General features: G+C 41.8%; 1 protein-coding gene across 1 annotated transcript; it reads left to right on the top strand.

Moving 5' to 3' along the window:
* Positions 1-14,836: 14,836 nt before the first annotated feature.
* HNRNPA0 (heterogeneous nuclear ribonucleoprotein A0) lies at positions 14,837-15,730 on the top strand (the record flags this gene model as incomplete). The annotated part of the gene is made up of 1 exon (XM_080697052.1): positions 14,837-15,730. The coding sequence occupies one exon, from the start codon at positions 14,837-14,839 to the stop codon at positions 15,728-15,730; it is 894 nt and encodes a 297-aa protein (XP_080553178.1).
* Between the last annotated feature and the right edge of the window lie 931 nt (positions 15,731-16,661).

The raw sequence follows: 16,661 nt of genomic DNA, 5'->3' as shown, positions 1-16,661 counted from the left end.
CATGGTGGCACATACTTGTAATCCCTGCATTCGGGAGGCTAAGACTGGAGGATCACAATTTGCAGACAGCCTCAACTACTTAGGCCATTTGCAACTCAGTGAGACCCTGTTTCTAAAAATTAAAAAAGACTTAAAAATAGGCCTTGGGGCACAGCTTGAGGTACAATACCCCTGGGTTCCATCCCTAGTATTGCAAAAACAGAAAAAAAGGAAAAAAAACTATAAAAAACTATCAAGAACCTCAATAGAGAGCAGACAGAATGGCAAACTATTCCTCTGATAGAGGACTAATATCTAGAATATACAATAATTCAAGAAACTCAGAAGTAAGAAAACAACCCAATCAAAATGGGCAAAAAAATAAATAGACACTTCACAAAAATTCAAATGACCAATAAAAGCATGAAAAAATGCTCCACTTCATTACCAGTTAGAGAGATGCAAATCAAGACTACCCTTATATACCACCTAACTCCAGTTATTTTAATGGCAATCATTAAAAACACAAACAAAACAAATGCTGGCAAGGATGTGGAGAAGTAGGAACTCGAATACATTATTGTTGGTATTGCAAATTAGTGCAACCACTTTGGAAAATAGTATGGAGGTTTCTCAGAATGGGAAAGAACCTACCATATGATCCAGCAATACTACTTCTGGGTATCTGCCCCAAAGAATGGAAACAAAATTACCAAATTAATGCATGAATATGTATTCATAACCACACAATTCACCATTGCCAAACTATGGAACTGGCCAAGATGTCCATCAACAGATTAACTGATTGCAAAACTATGGGATATGTACAAAATGGAATTTAACCCAGGCATAAAGAAAAACACAATTATGTCATTTACAAAGAAATGGATGGAACTGGAGAACATTATGCTATGTAAGATTAGTCAGTCTCAAAAAGTAAGAAATTGACTGGTCTCCCTAATATGTGGAAGCCTGGAAGAAAATGGATCATAGGAGAAACTCTAGATGAAGAAGGAGAAACTATAGATGAGCAAATAAGGTGACCAAACTTGGAGGGATGGGAAGGGTGAAGAGGGAAATTTCCTAATGTATATGATGTACATTCACAAACATATCAAAGTCCATCTCTAAACTAAACATGAGGAGGGAAGGGAGAGGAAATAGGGTGGGAATTGGGGAAGGGCTAAATGGGTGATGTGTGCATGTAAGCCTCTACCATCTTGTACCCCTACCCCATTAAGATGTATGACTACAATGCACCAATTAAAAAATGAAATTATGGATAGAAATAACCTAACCGTCCTAAAGGCTATGTGACAAACCCAAAGCCAACATCATCTAAATGTGGAAACTGAAAGCATTTCCTCTGAAATCAGAAACAAGTCAAAGGTTTCCATTTCCATGACTCCTGATCAATATATTATTTGAAGTTTTAGCCACAAAAATTAAGCAAGAGTAGGAAATTAAAGGAATACAAGTAGGAAATAAAGAATTAAAATTATCACTGATTAGAGATTATATGACCCCTTACTCGAAAGACCCAAAAAACTCTACCAGAGACTTTTAGAGTGGACTGAACACACACACACACACACACACACACACACACACACACACACACACACGAAAGTAATGGGATAAAAATCAACATATAAAAAACAATAGCTTTTTTATACACCAATAGTGAATCTGCTAAAAAAAATCAGAAAAACAATTTCATTCACAATACCATCAAAAAATTATAGACCTAGGATTAAATCTAAGGAGGTGAAAGATCTCTACAGTGAAAATGATCAAACATTGAAGAGCAAAATTTAAGATACTAGAAGATGAAAATATCTCTCATGTTATTGGATAAACAGAATTAATATTGTTAAAATGGCCATATTACTAAAATAATATATATCAAATTACTAAAATATTATGACATCTTTCACAGCACTAGAAAAAATGGTCCCACAATTTATACAGAAGAATAAAAGAGCCAAGAATAGTCAAAGAAATTCTGAGAAATAAGAGCAATACAGGATGCATCACAATTTCTGACTTTAAATTATACTACAGAGCTACAGCAACAAAAACAGCATGCTACAGTCATAAAAACAGACATGTAGACCAATGAAATAAAGTATTAGACACAGAGACAAAGACACACAGATAGAGTCTTTTGATCCATGACAAAAGCACCAGAAACATATATTGGAGAAAAGAGTCTTTCACAAATGGTGCTGAGAAAACTGAATATCCATATATAGTGTAATGAAATTAGACCCCTGCCTCTCACTCTGCATAGAAACCAACTCAAAGTAGATTCAAGACTCAGGAATTTTTCCAGAAACTTTGCAACTGTGAGAAAAAAACATAAGCCCAATTCTCCAATATATATAAACAGGAATCAACTTCCTAAATAGGACCCCTAAAACTCTGGAAATAAAACCAAGAATAAATAGAATGGCATCAAATTTAAAAGCTTTTTCTGCCTGGCAGAGGAAACAAGGGCATGGAGAGCCTACAGAGTGGGAGACAATCTTTGCCAGACACTCTTCTCTCAGAGGAATAACATCTACAATATGTAAACACTAAAATGATGATTACTAAAAAGATTATTATATAAACACTAAAAAATGTTCTGTGGGAGCCATAGATTCAGAAAAGGGTGATTTATCTGTCCCCCTCAACTGTGAATATTAAAAATGCTTTTTCTCTTGGTCTGGTCATTTTTACTAGAGGAATCCTCCTATCTCTAGCAGGCATTAGGCCTGGTCAGTAGAAGTCTGTCAAAGTGGGTAAATAGTGCTAGAGATTTCAACATTTGATATTGTATGGATTTCACTTATTCCTCAGTTAGCAGTATGGCAACCCAGTCTTCTGCTTTACCTAATGACAGCAGAGCCCAGAATTGCTCTAGTTCAGTCTTTCCAGAGAGTAGGCTTCTAATCTACTAGGGTAGTCAAACGAGTGTTTGATGTTAATAGCTAAGAAAAACATGGAAATATGGGGGATCTAAGTGCTTTATAGACTTTTGGGCAGCGTTCTTGTTTTCAATATCACAAGCATGCTTACTTTTAGAGCCATCTGATGCCACCAATTTTTAGTTCATTTGAAGTTTTGCAGAGCAAACTCTGGACTTCAGCTTTCACTTGCTATCTGCCTATCCAATCCTCCTGTCTCAGCCTTCCAAGTACTTGGATTACAGGCATGCATCACTACACCCTTCTAAAATGTTGTGTTAAATTTAGCAGCCAGCTGTGGGGTGGGGAGGTGCATACCTGTGCTCCCAATACTTGGGATCTTTTAATATTCTAATATTTATATGGATGACTCTAAAATATATTTATTAAGGTCTAATCTCTAATTTGAGCTATAGTTATGCATTCCAGAAAACACTGCCCTATGAATATACTATCTTTTTAAACATTTACACCTATGTTCATCCCACTCACCCAAAATAGTTTCTTTTTGGATTTTCTACTTCTATTGTGCTGACATTTTAGGCTTGCAGCTTTTAAACTGTTATTCTTTTATTTTCCCCTTCATCTAATTTACGGATAAAAGACACTGAAGAAGGGATAGAGGTACAGACCAAGGGTATTCATAATCTCTTCAGAGAAATAATTTCAGAGAATTTTCCAAAGATGGAAAGAGACTTGGACTTACATGTTCAGGAGACACACAGAACACCATTAAGACAAGATCAAAGAAGGACCACCTTATGCCATAATAATAATAATCAAAATAACCAACATAGAGGCCAAGGAAAGAATCTTAAAAGCAGTGAGAACAAAGGAATGGGTGACATATGGGGCAAAACAATAAAAATCATCCCAGATTTTACAAACCAAGTCATGAATGCCAGGAGAGACTGCTATGATGTAATCCAGACCCTGGAAGAAAACAACTTCCAACCAAAACTGCTATATCCAGCAAGGTTATTCAAAATTGACAGAGAACAAGTGTTTCAAGATAAGCAGAATCTCAAAAAATTTGTGAATACAAAGCCAACACTAGAGAAAATACTTAAAGAAATAAACCATAGAGAAGAAAAAAGAAGCCAATTTCAGAACCAGAGAAGAGATGAAGTTGATCAGGGGCAACTAAGTAAAAAAGAAATAATATTATACCAAAAAGAAAACAGAAGTCAAAATGACAGGAAACAAAAATCATATTTCAATAATAACACCAAATTTCAAAGGACTTAACTCACCAATTAAAAGTCATGGACTGGCAATGTGTATTATAAAAACATAATCCAGCCAGGCATGGTGGCACACGGTTGTAATCCCCATGCTTGGGAGGCGGAGACAGGAGGATCTCGCAGGTTCAAAGCCAGCCTTTCTGGCTTAAGAGACCCTGTTTCCGCCCTTGCAGCACCAGGCTCCAGAAAGGAGGGGGACTCAGAACGGAGCTCAGAGCCACAGAGGAGACACGCCGGCCTCACGCCTGAGGACGTGGCAGCAGCGCTTTACTGCTGGTGGAGCAGCGAGTTCACCGGATGGCACCAGACCAACGCACTCAACAGCCCACCAGGCTCCAGAGAGGAGCGGTGGACAGCGAGCCGAGGTGAGCCGCTGCAGAACAGCCAAGCAGGACTCGGCAGATTTTTCGGCGCAGGGAGAATCTAAAGCTCCCAGTGGCTGGGCTCAGCACACCCTGCAGGGACTCAGAGCGGAGCGCAAAACCAGAGAAGAAATATGCCAGCCTCACGGCCGAGGGCATGGCAGTGGTGCCATATTGCCACCGGCGGCAGCAGCAGCGAATTCACCAAGTCCACTACAGCTCCATCAGAGCACTCAACAACCATGAGTCAAATTGCGGCCCCTAGAGGAGAAATACCAGTACTGCACCCCCAGGGACTTGACCTAGTGGGGGAGTGGCGGTGGAAGAGATATCACACCATAGCCACAACTCCATGCAGGAGAACGCCCAGCCTGGCATCCCCCATGGTCTAAAGCAGCCTCGATTGACTCCTGGGTCTCAGACTCTACCATACAACCTAGTAAAGGAGTAGTGGGGACTGAGACACTACAGATTCGAGGTCCAGAGCACCTTAAGTGAAGTCTTAGTAACCCAAGGGAAGAACCCAGAGAAGGCACAAACTTCCAAAATCATGGGAAAGAGGAATAACATTGGAGCAATGAATGCCCACAACCTCACAACATCAGAACCCGATAAAACAGAAATTCAGAGATTTCTAGAAGATAAAATCAGGAAAATAACTGTAGAAATAATAGAGGTGTTTTGAAAAGAATTCAGAGAGAGCCAAAAAGAGATAAAGGATGCAATTAATGAAGTAAAGTCCTCAATTCAAAGTACAAACAACCGATCAGACCACATGGAGAATAGAATCTCGCTCTTAGAAGATGATCACTCTAAAAATGAACACATAGTTTCTAATCTAGGAAAAAATATCCGACAGCAGGAATCTGACATTGAAGAAATATGGGCCCATTTTAAGAGAGCTAACCTAAGAATAATTGGAATAGAGGAGGGAAAAGAAAGTGAAACCAAAGGGATCAAAAATCTCTTCAAGGAAGTAATAGCAGAAAATTTTCCAAACATAGAGCAAGAGGTCGATACACAGGTCCAGGAAACTTATAGAACCCCCTTTAGACAGGATCAGAGAAGAGGATCCCCATGCCACATAATTGTCAAAATGACCAATGTGGAAGCCATGCAGAGAATCTTAAAGGCAACAAAAACAAAGGGCCAAGTGACATTCAGAGGCAAACCAATTAGAATCACTCCAGACTTCCCAAACCAAGTCATGAGAGCCAGAAGGGCTTGGAGTAACATATTCCAAACTCTGAAAGAAAACAACTTCCAGCCAAAAATTTCCTACCCAGCAAAACTTTCTATCAAATTAGATGGAGAAATAAGAAGCTTCCATGACAAACAGAAACTGAAGGAATTTATGTCTTCAAAACGAGCACTAGAGAAAATACTCAAAGAGATTAACTACAAAGAAGAATTAGGTAACACACACCAGAACCAGAGAAACAAGATTTTCCATCCAACAGACAACTAAGATCTGTGGAGACTCATTATTTATGTTTGTCTTTTACCTATCTCTAAATTGTATTGTTTGCTTTTATTGTTGCTAATTTTTTAGGATTTCTAGTTGGAATATTAATATACCTTCAGATATAGCATTTGGAAATATTTTATCCCATTCTATCTGTTTACATTGTCTTTGGATGTACAATTTTTTTTTATTTTTAGGGAGTTTGTTTACTCTTCTGTTGCCTGTGCCATTGAAATCATATCCAAGAAATCACTGCCAATTTCAATGTTGTGAGGTTTTATGACCCAGATTTTCTTCTAAAAGTTTATAGTTTTAAGATTTATATTTAGGTATTTTATCTATTTTGAGTTGATATTTGTATATGGTGTTAGGTAAGGGTTCAATTTTATTCTTTTTCATGTAATTATTATTTTCCAACAATATTTAGTTAAAAGATTAGTATTTCCTCCACCAAATGTCCGTGGAAACATTGTGAAAAATAACTTGACAATATATGAAAGAATTTATCTCTAGGCTTTTATTTAACTCCAATGGTTTATATATCTGCCTTTAAAACAGTACTACACTGTTTCAATTATTGTAGCTTTATATGGTTAGAAATCAGAAAATATACATCTTCTAGCTTTGTTCTTTTTCAAGATCGTTTTGGGTATCTAGAGTCCATATTCCATATTAGGATAGATTTTTTTCTGAAAAATAAATAAATAAATGTATGATAGTTTCACCAAAAAAAAAGAAAAAAAGAAAAAAATATTCTCTGGTAAGAAAGAAAGCAAAAAGAAATATTGAAATGTTATCTTTAAGTCATCAAAAGCTTGGTATCAGACAAATAAAACTGTTCTGTGAGATTATCATTGTTAATTTTGGATAAATTGCTATAATACTAGATGTCAACCACTAAGCCAAGCATGGGAAGGAGGGATGGGAACAGGGTGGGGATTGGGTAGGGGCTAATTGGGCAATGTGTGCATGTATGTCTACAAAAAGTGTTTTTTTTTACTCCCATTATGATGTATGAATATAGTGCACCAAAAAAATAAATTATATAAAAAAGAGACCCTGTTGCCAAATAAAATATAAAATAGGTCTGGGAGTATAGCCCAGAGGTAGAAGGGTTCCATCCCCAGGACCACCAAAAAAAAAATAATAATAATAATCCAAATATATGCTGCTTGCAAGAAACTCACCTCACAGCCAAAGATATTCACAGACTAAAAGTGAAAGGAAAAAGTTATATCATGCTAATGGAGGCCAAAACTAGGCAGGGGTAGCAACACTGATATCCAACAAAACAGACTTTAAGCTAAAACACATCAGAAGAGACAAATAGAGCTCCTCTTTTTATTAACAATTCTCCAAGAAGATAAAATGATATTAAATGTTTATGCCCCAAATGTGGGTAAACTCACATTTGTAAAAATAAATCCTTCAGAAGATCAGATCTCAAAGAGACCCAAATGCAATAATACTGGGAGACTTCAACACACCTCTCATGTCACTAGATCGATCTTCAAGGCAGAAGATGAGTAAAGAATCTTCAGAACTAAAGAAAAATATAAACCAAATGGACCTAATAAACATATACAGAATATTTCAACCAGGAACAGGAGAATACACATTTTTCTCAGCAGTCCATGGAACCTTCTCCAAAATAGATCACATTCTGGGCCACAAAGCAAGCACCAGCAAATTCAAAAGATGTAATATAATTCCCTGCATCTGGAATGAAAGTAGAAATCAACAACAGGAAGACCAAAAGAAACTATTTAAATACACGGAGATTGAATGATACACTATTGAATACTATTGAATGATGAGTGCCTAAGATCAGAAATAAGGGGAGAAATAAAGAGATTTCTGGAATTAAATAGAGACACAATTTACCAAAATCTATGGGACACTGTGAAGGCAATTTTAAGAGGAAAGTTTATAGCCTTGACTGACCACATAAAAAGAACAAAGAGTCGCCAAGTAAATAACCTAATGATACATCTCAAGGGCCTAGAAAAACTGCAACAGTCTAATCCCAAAGCCAGCAGAAGGCAGGAAATAACTAAAATCAGAGCAGAAAGAAATAAAATAGAGAATAAAAATACAGTTCAAAGAATAAACAAAACAAAAAGCTGGTTCTTTGAAAAGATTAATAAGATTGACAAACCCCTGGCCAACCTAACCAAAAGAGAGAGAGAATCAACCCAAATTATTAAAAATCAGAAATGCAAAAAGAAACATCACCACAGACAATGGGGAAATTCGAAGGATTATCAGAAACTATTTTGAAAATTTATACTCCAATAGACTGGAAAACATGAAATCGATACATTTCTAAGCACATATAACCTACTTAAATTGAACCAAGAGGACATAGCAAGGCTAAGCCAACCAATAGCAAGTAAATAAATAGAAACAGCAATAAGAATTCTGCCATGAAAGAAAAGTCTAGGCCCTGATTCTACAAAACCTTCAGTGAGTCTAAACCCAATACTTCACAATTTGTTCCGGGAAATTGAAAGACATGGAATTCTCCCAAACTCCATCTATGAGGCCAGTATCACATTAATCCCAAAACCAAATAAAGATACCTCAAGAAAGGAAAATTACAGACCAATATCCTTGATGAACATAGATGCAAAACTTCTAAGAAAATACTAGCTATATGCATTCAAAATCATATCAAGAGAATTGTACACCACGACCAAGTTGGTTTCATCCCAGAAAAGCAAGGCTGGTTCAATATACACAAATAAACATACATTACTCACCACATAAATAGAACTGAGAACAAAAACCACATGATCATATCAATAGATGATGTAAAAGCATTTGACAAAATTCAACACCCATTCATTCATGTTAAAAAACACTGCAGAAAATTGGAATAGAAGGAATGTATTTCAATATCAGTAAGGCAATATACAATAAACCCAAAGCCAACATCATATTGAATGGGGGAAAACTGCAAGAATTTTTCTAAACTCAGGAAAGGATGCCCACTATTACCACTCCTTTTAAATACAGTCCTCGAGACTCTTGCCACAGCAATAAGAAAAGAGAAGGAAATAAAGGAATTCAAATAGGAAGAGCGGAATTAAAGCTATCCTTGTTTGCATATGAAGTGATCCTTTATCTAGAAGTCCCAAAAAACTCAACCAAAAGACTACTAGAGCTGATTAATTCAGCAAAGTTGCAGGATACAAAATTAAGCTAAAGAAATCAGTTGCTTTTCTATATGCCAACAATTAATCCACAATGAAAGAAATAGAAAAAATTCCATTCACTATAACCTCTAAACCAATAAAATACCTAGGAATAAACCTAACCAAAGATGTAAAATATCTCCACAATGAAAACTATAAAACATTAAAAAAGAAATTGAAGAAGATCTTGGAAGATGGAAAGATCTCCCTTGTTCATGGATAGGCAGAAAAAATGTCATCAAAATGGCCATTCTGCCAAAAGTGATCTACAGATTCAATGCAATTCCTATCAAAATACCAATGACATTCTTCATAAACCTAGAAAAATCAGCCATGAATTTTATATGGAGAAAGAAACGACCCAGAATAGCCAAAGCAATTCTCAGCAATAAGAACCATGCAGGAGGTATCACAGTCTCTAAATTCAAATTATACTACAGAAAAATAGTAGTAAAAACAGCATGGCATTTGCACGACAACAGATATATAGACCAATGGAACAGAATAGAAGATATGGAAACAAACCCACACACCTATATTCAATTAATCTTTGACAAAGGGGTGAAACTCATACACTGGAGAAAAGAAAGCCTTTACAACAATTGGTGCTGGGAGAACTGGCTATATATTTGTAGAAATATCGAACTAAATCCTTACCTCTTACCATGTACACAGATCAACTCAAGATGGATCAAAGACTTAGAAATTAGACCAGAGACTGTGAAGTTGCTAGAGGAGGGCATAGGCTCAACACTCCAACATATAGGCACACGCAGTAACTTTCTCAACAATATTTCCAAGGCTCAGGAAATTAAAGTAAGAATTAACAAGTGGGATAGCATCAAACTAAAAAGTTTCTGCTCATCAAAGGAAACCATCAGAAACCTAAAGAGAAAGCCTACAAAATGAGAGATTTTTACCAGCCATCACTCTGATATAGGGCTAATATCCAGGATATACAAAGAGCTCAAAAGCCTCTACACTAGCAAAACAAATAACCCAATTAAGAAATGGACAACTGAATTAATTAGACACTTCACAAAAGATACAAATGGCTGATACATGAAAAAATGTTCAAGATCATTATCCATCAGGAAGATGCAAATCAAAACTACGCTGAGATTACATCTAACCCCAGAGTGGCAAACATAAAGAAGCCAAATAACAACAAATGCTGGTGAGGATGGGGGAAAGAGGAACTCTTTTATACTGTTGGTGGGAGTGCAAACTAGTTCAGCCACTATGGGGATCAGCGTGGAGAGTCCTTAGAAAATGTGGAATGGATCAACCATATGATCTGGCCATACCACTCCTGAGTATCTTTCCAAAGATGCTGAAATCAGAGAACTACAGTAGCAGATGTATACCCATGTTCATAGCAACACAATTTGTAATAGCCAAAATATGGAGCCAACCTAGGTCTCCATCAACAGATAAATGGATTGCAAAATTATGGGAAATACACACAATGGAATTCTCCTCAGCAATAAAGAAGAACAAAATCATGTCATTGGCAAGAAGATAGAAAGACCTAGAGAACATTATGTTAAGTGAAATCAGCCAAGCACAGAAAGACAAGGGACATATGTTTTATTTAATATGCCCAAACTAGGGAGTAGTGGGAATACCAGAGGGACTTCAGATAATGGAGGGCAAACCTCAGCAAAGCTAGAATGTTAGGGTAGGAGAGGAAGAAGGCTGAGGTTGATTAATGGAGGAGCTACATCCAAATATGTATAAAGGTATGAATATAGCATATCAACCTGGACACTCATTGTTGGAGGGAGGGAAGGGGGGAGGGAACCAAGCACTGTCTGAATGTATTCCATTTTCAATATGATCCACATTTTTAAAAAGTTCAAAACAGCAAAAAAGAAAAAATAATGGGGTGAGTGAATGAGTGGGAGAAATGAGGAGCAGTAATAAATAATAGATCAATGCTGGGAAGCTTTAGAAAGGATCAAGAAATAGTTTAGTCTTTTCACTTTTTTTGTGGCACTAGGGATGGAAACCAGGAACATTCTACCTCTGAACTACACCCCCAGCCCTATTTTTTATTCTTTATTTTGAAACAGGGTCTCACAGAGTTGCAAAGGGCCTTGCTAAGTAACTATGGCTGGCTGTGAAACCAGATCCTCCTGTCTCAGCCTCCCAAATGCTGGGATTACAAGTGTGCACCCCCACTCCTGGCTTCTCACATTTTTACAGTGTAACTAAGTCATCCCAGATTTACTTGTATATTTTGTTTGAGTAGGCCTGGGGTGCATCCTGAAAGTCTGAATTTCTAACTAGTTCTGTTCAGTGCTAATATTATGGATCTAAAAACCACACTTCTGCCCCTTAACCTGGTTCCTCTATTCCTACCCCTGGCCTCTTCCATAATTGGATTCAGCTGCTCCCTCTTCCTGAGGGGCCTCAGGCAAGTGGGGTGTAGGCTGAGGTAAGGTCCCCCTGTTTGAGGACTTCACCCCTTGATTAAAACAACTTCTGCTTCAAAAAATATTAAGGGTCTTTAAAAGCTCACCTCTAACCCCAACATGCTGCAATCCAGAACACCTTTGACCAGCCAAGGGGAGTCTCTGGCCTCTTTGGACCATAAGGTCTGCGGTGCTTTGGGCACCCCGCTGTCTCTCCCACCGGCTCAAGTCACTTTTGCTCTGGGACACCTGTCAGTATTTTGGATTAGCCGCGGTCGGCCCCGGCTAATGGTTGGTTTGGATAAGATTCTGAATCCATATATATAATAATATATAATAATGTAAAATATATAAATATAATATATATATATATATTCTCACATAAACTCTGTCTTTGAGATTGTGTCATATAAGGTTGATGTCCTAATAATTTTAATAAAAATGCCAGACATATCAAAAATAAGAAATTAAGCACTATGTTAACTCTTCTGTTGCTATAACAAAATACTTGAGAAGAACAATAAAAAAGAGGAAAGATTTAGCTTGACTCATGGTTTCAGTCCAAGGTTCGCTGGCTCCATTGCTTTGGGCCCGAGGCCAGGCAGAATATCATGGTTGTAGGAACCTGTGGCAGAGGGGACATGTGGCAGAGGGCTCATGGAAGCCAGGAAGCAGAGTGTGTGTGTGCAAGAGCAAAGAGGGCTAGGAATAAGATATTCCTTTGTAGGCACACCCACAGTGATCTACCAGTAGCCTATAAAATTATGAGCCCACCAATGGATTAATCCATTGATGGGATCAGAACCCTCATAATACATTCTTCTTCCCTCAAACCCCAATTCTGAACAATGCTGTATTAGGGACCAAGCCTTTACCACATGAGCCTTTGGGGGAATATTCTGATGCTAGCTCAGTGGGTTCTTGTGTTCTCCATCAGAAGAATCCGTTTTTGAGGTTAGTAAAACTACTTGAGAATTAGTGAGGGGTAGGAAAAGCCCTATTTTATTTTATTCTTTATTTGAAACAGGGTTTCACTGAATTGCAAATTGCCTAAGTAGTAGCTGAGGCTGTCCTTGATCTGTGATCCTCCTGTCTCAGCCTCCCCAGTACTCAGATTACAAGTGTGTACCACCATGTCCCGCTCTTAAAATTTAAGTTTCAAGACATTCTGTAGTATCAAAGACCTTCAACCTACCTTGATTCTATTTTCTATCGCAAACCACCTGCTCCACTTGAGACAGGAGCCTGGCTCTATCCTTGAAGCTACTCTTGGCTAGAAGCCTAGGGATAAGAAAAAGAAAGCTTTCTTCACAGGTTCCCTCAGAGGTAAACTAGCAGAGCCTTCCTGGGCAGCCTCCTCCAACCCAGGTAAGGCACTGAACTGCAGAAAAAGAAACTATGCATAGATTATGTGCTGTTCTGCTTCAGCATCTTGCTTAGGCTAGGCAAAACAAATCTCACACCCCTCCCCTCCGAAAATTAAGTGACCAAATGCATAAAAGAATTTGCATGTTTTGATCTCTGGATTCAGAACGGGTGCTTTGCTTATTGAGCTACATGGGTGAATAGAGACCTGCTTTACCCTACTCTAGCCTGTTTCTTGTTTCTGAGAACGAAGCCTCTGGAAACATACTCATGGTCTCTTGAAGCTTGTTTTCTTCAAAGTTTGTTCCTACTCCTTATAGCAATCTTTTCTAGCCTCTTGACTCTGAAGTTGGGTGGCATCCATCCCACCTCTTTACTACCAAATTATTCCTGAATATTTATGGGGAATTATTCCTCTTTGGTATTTACCAAATGGTTTTGAAGCTCTTGGTCTTCATATAATGCTTCCTATTCACCATGTTTCACCTGTTTACTTTTGTTGACATCTAAAGGTTCAATAAATGGAAACTATGTATGTATGTATATATATTTCCCACCTGAATCAGGATGCTTAAGGCAGTTATTTGGTGCACGATCTTTGTATACAAGTTTGTTCATCTCTATTTCTCTTGGTCTGATAGAAAATGCCTTTTTAAAAAGCTAGTTTTAGTTGAAAGGAAGCAACGCAGAGATGACGTAAATTAACACGTTCACTGAGGACACATGAACATATCTGCTGGAGCGCGGGAAGGAGCACTGTGAAGTGCTCTCGGGTGTGTATGGGGGTCTCTGGCCTCTTTGGACCATAAGGTCTGCGGTGCTTTGGGCACCCCGCTGTCTCTCCCACCGGCTCAAGTCGCTTTTGCTCTGGGCCACCTGTCAATATTTTGGATTAGCCGCGGTCGGCCCCGGTAAACGGTTAATAACCGCCCTTCTGGACCAGGCCTCTGCCCTCCATCTTTGCGCGGACAGGAGGGGCGAGGGCGCCAGGTGCAGCGGGCTGGCCAGGACTCGCGTAGATCCAGCCCCAACAGCCGCCAAGTTTTCAAAAAGCCCGCGCGTAGCGCCCGAGGCCGCATCCGCTGGGGGCGGCCCGGCGCGCTGGCCTCTCCTCGGGCCGGGGCGGGAGGCGGCGAGGGGCGACCGAGGCTCCGCGCCGGGGGCAGTAGCGGCACTGCAGGAGAGCGCGCCCGACCCGGCCGCCGAAAACGGAAGTGGGCGCGGGGAGTTGGCGGTGATTGGCTGGGCCGCCACGTCTCTCAGGGGCTGGCGCGAACGCACTGCAGAGTGGGGCGAGGGGAACGGGCCCGGCGAGGGGGCCGCCGAGGGAACCGCCGCGCGTCCGGAGGGCAGGGAGCGCGCGTCCGGAGGGCAGGGAGCGCGGCGGCGCGCGCAGCGAGCAGGACCCCCGGGGCCGCGGCGGGGGCGGCGGCGGGCGCGCAGGGCCGGCGGGCGGGAGCGGCGCCGCGCCGGGGGCGGGACTAAGGGCAGCGCGGCGGGGATTGGTGGGCCGCGCCGTGCGTGGCTGGTGACGCACGCCGCGGGGAGGGCGCGCGCGCTCAGCGGCCTCTTTGTGTGGTGCCCGGATCGGGGAGCGCAGGCGGCGGCGGCCTTGGTCGTCTTCCAGGCTCCTCGGTCGCCTCCACCGGCGCCTCTCCCCTCCCTCCCCTTCCTTCCTCTCTCCTTCCTTCCTTCCTTCCTTCCTTCTTTCCTTCCCTCCCCTCCCCTCCCTCCCCGCCGGCCGGCGGCGGCAGCGACGGCCGGGCCCTCGCGCTCCTGGGGAGGCCTCGCCAACGACCACGGCGACGGCGACGCCGCGGAGCGCGCAGGGCGGGGGCAAGGCCCGGGCGCTGGAGATGGAGAATTCCCAGCTGTGCAAGCTGTTCATCGGCGGCCTCAACGTGCAGACGAGTGAGTCGGGCCTGCGCGGCCACTTCGAGGCCTTCGGGACTCTGACGGACTGTGTGGTGGTGGTGAACCCCCAGACCAAGCGCTCCCGCTGCTTTGGCTTCGTGACCTACTCCAATGTGGAGGAGGCCGACGCCGCCATGGCCGCCTCGCCCCACGCCGTGGACGGCAACACGGTGGAGCTCAAGCGGGCGGTGTCCCGGGAGGATTCGGCGCGGCCCGGCGCCCACGCCAAGGTGAAGAAGCTCTTTGTCGGGGGCCTTAAGGGAGACGTGGCGGAGGGCGACCTGATCGAGCACTTCTCGCAGTTCGGCACGGTGGAGAAGGCCGAGATCATCGCCGACAAGCAGTCGGGCAAGAAGCGCGGCTTCGGCTTCGTGTATTTTCAGAACCACGACGCGGCAGACAAGGCCGCGGTGGTGAAGTTCCACCCGATCCAGGGCCACCGCGTGGAGGTGAAGAAGGCGGTCCCCAAGGAGGATATCCACTCCGGCGGGGGCGGCGGCCGGTCCTCCCGCGGCGGCCGGGGCGGCCGAGGGCGCGGCGGGGGTCGAGACCAGAACGGCCTGTCCAAGGGCGGCGGCGGTTACAACAGCTACGGGGGCTACGGCGCCGGGGGCGGCGGCTACAACGCCTACGGAGGCGGCGGCTCTTCCTACGGCGGGAACGACTACGGTAACGGCTTCGGCGGCTTCGGCAGCTACAGCCAGCACCAGTCCTCCTACGGGCCCATGAAGAGCGGTGGCGGCGGCGGAGGCAGCAGCTGGGGTGGTCGCAGTAACAGTGGACCTTACAGAGGCGGCTATGGCGGTGGGGGTGGCTACGGAGGCAGCTCCTTCTAAAAAAGTTTAAAATGCCTGGGAGTGGCTATAGGGGTAGCTCTTTTCAACAACCCAAGTGGGGTCAACTCCTAAGTTCCTTCCCCTCCCACCGCCTTCCCCGTTTTGCCCTTGGGGTGCCACTTCTTGGGCTGCCTACCCATGGAAGTGTTCCTCTATTTGCCTGCCACCTCTCTTGTCTCTCCCTATGAAGATGGACTCGGCCCCACCTACACATTTTTGTGTTACAGTCATTGATGGACTCTATTTTTTTATTATTACTTGGACCTTGGTCGTTTTTATACTAGCAAAATGTCCTGTTTTAATTTGTGGTTTTTTTGGGGGGGGTGGGAGGGAGTGAACTTGCTGATTCGTAGCAAAACCTGGGCGGGGGTTGGGGCGGGGGTGGGTGGTAGTTTACTTTGTTGTAAGGACTTGATACCTGGCTCCAGCGTTTTCTATGAAACCTATTTGGATCCCATGCCTGAAATTTGGAAGCATATGTAAAAAAATCATTTTTATGTTTTATTTTTAATAAATCATTGTGTTTGACCGTATATGTCTAACATTTTTTTTTCCTTAGGGTCTATTCCGTACCATTTTAAGGGATAATTAATTTAAGAATTTTCGTGTTAGTTCTTGATGTGGACTTTGAGAAACAAGAATTCCTGTTTTTTTTTTTTTCCTCTTTTATTTTTCCTGTTGCCCTGTTAGTGACATGTTGAATTTTATCCCATACAGGCAAAACTTTTTGAAGTGGTGGATGTGGCATTTTAAATTCTGTATTAAGTTTCTGTGCATCCATCTCTTGTACTAGGCGATTTGCTTATCTTGACATGGCTGGTCACTACTTTCTATAAGAATTTACTTCAAAGTATGTACTGTGTTGTTCTAAAAGAAATAGTTTGTGTTAAGCATGTGTTTTCGTTCATATAAACTGTTTTAAGAATTTTCC

The sequence above is a fragment of the Muscardinus avellanarius genome, assembly GCF_963383645.1.
Source record: "Muscardinus avellanarius genome assembly, chromosome: 1".
In the NCBI taxonomy this organism is placed as follows: Eukaryota; Metazoa; Chordata; class Mammalia; order Rodentia; family Gliridae; genus Muscardinus; species Muscardinus avellanarius.
Note: the sequence above shows the minus strand (reverse complement) of the source record. Positions and strands in the feature narration are given on the sequence as shown.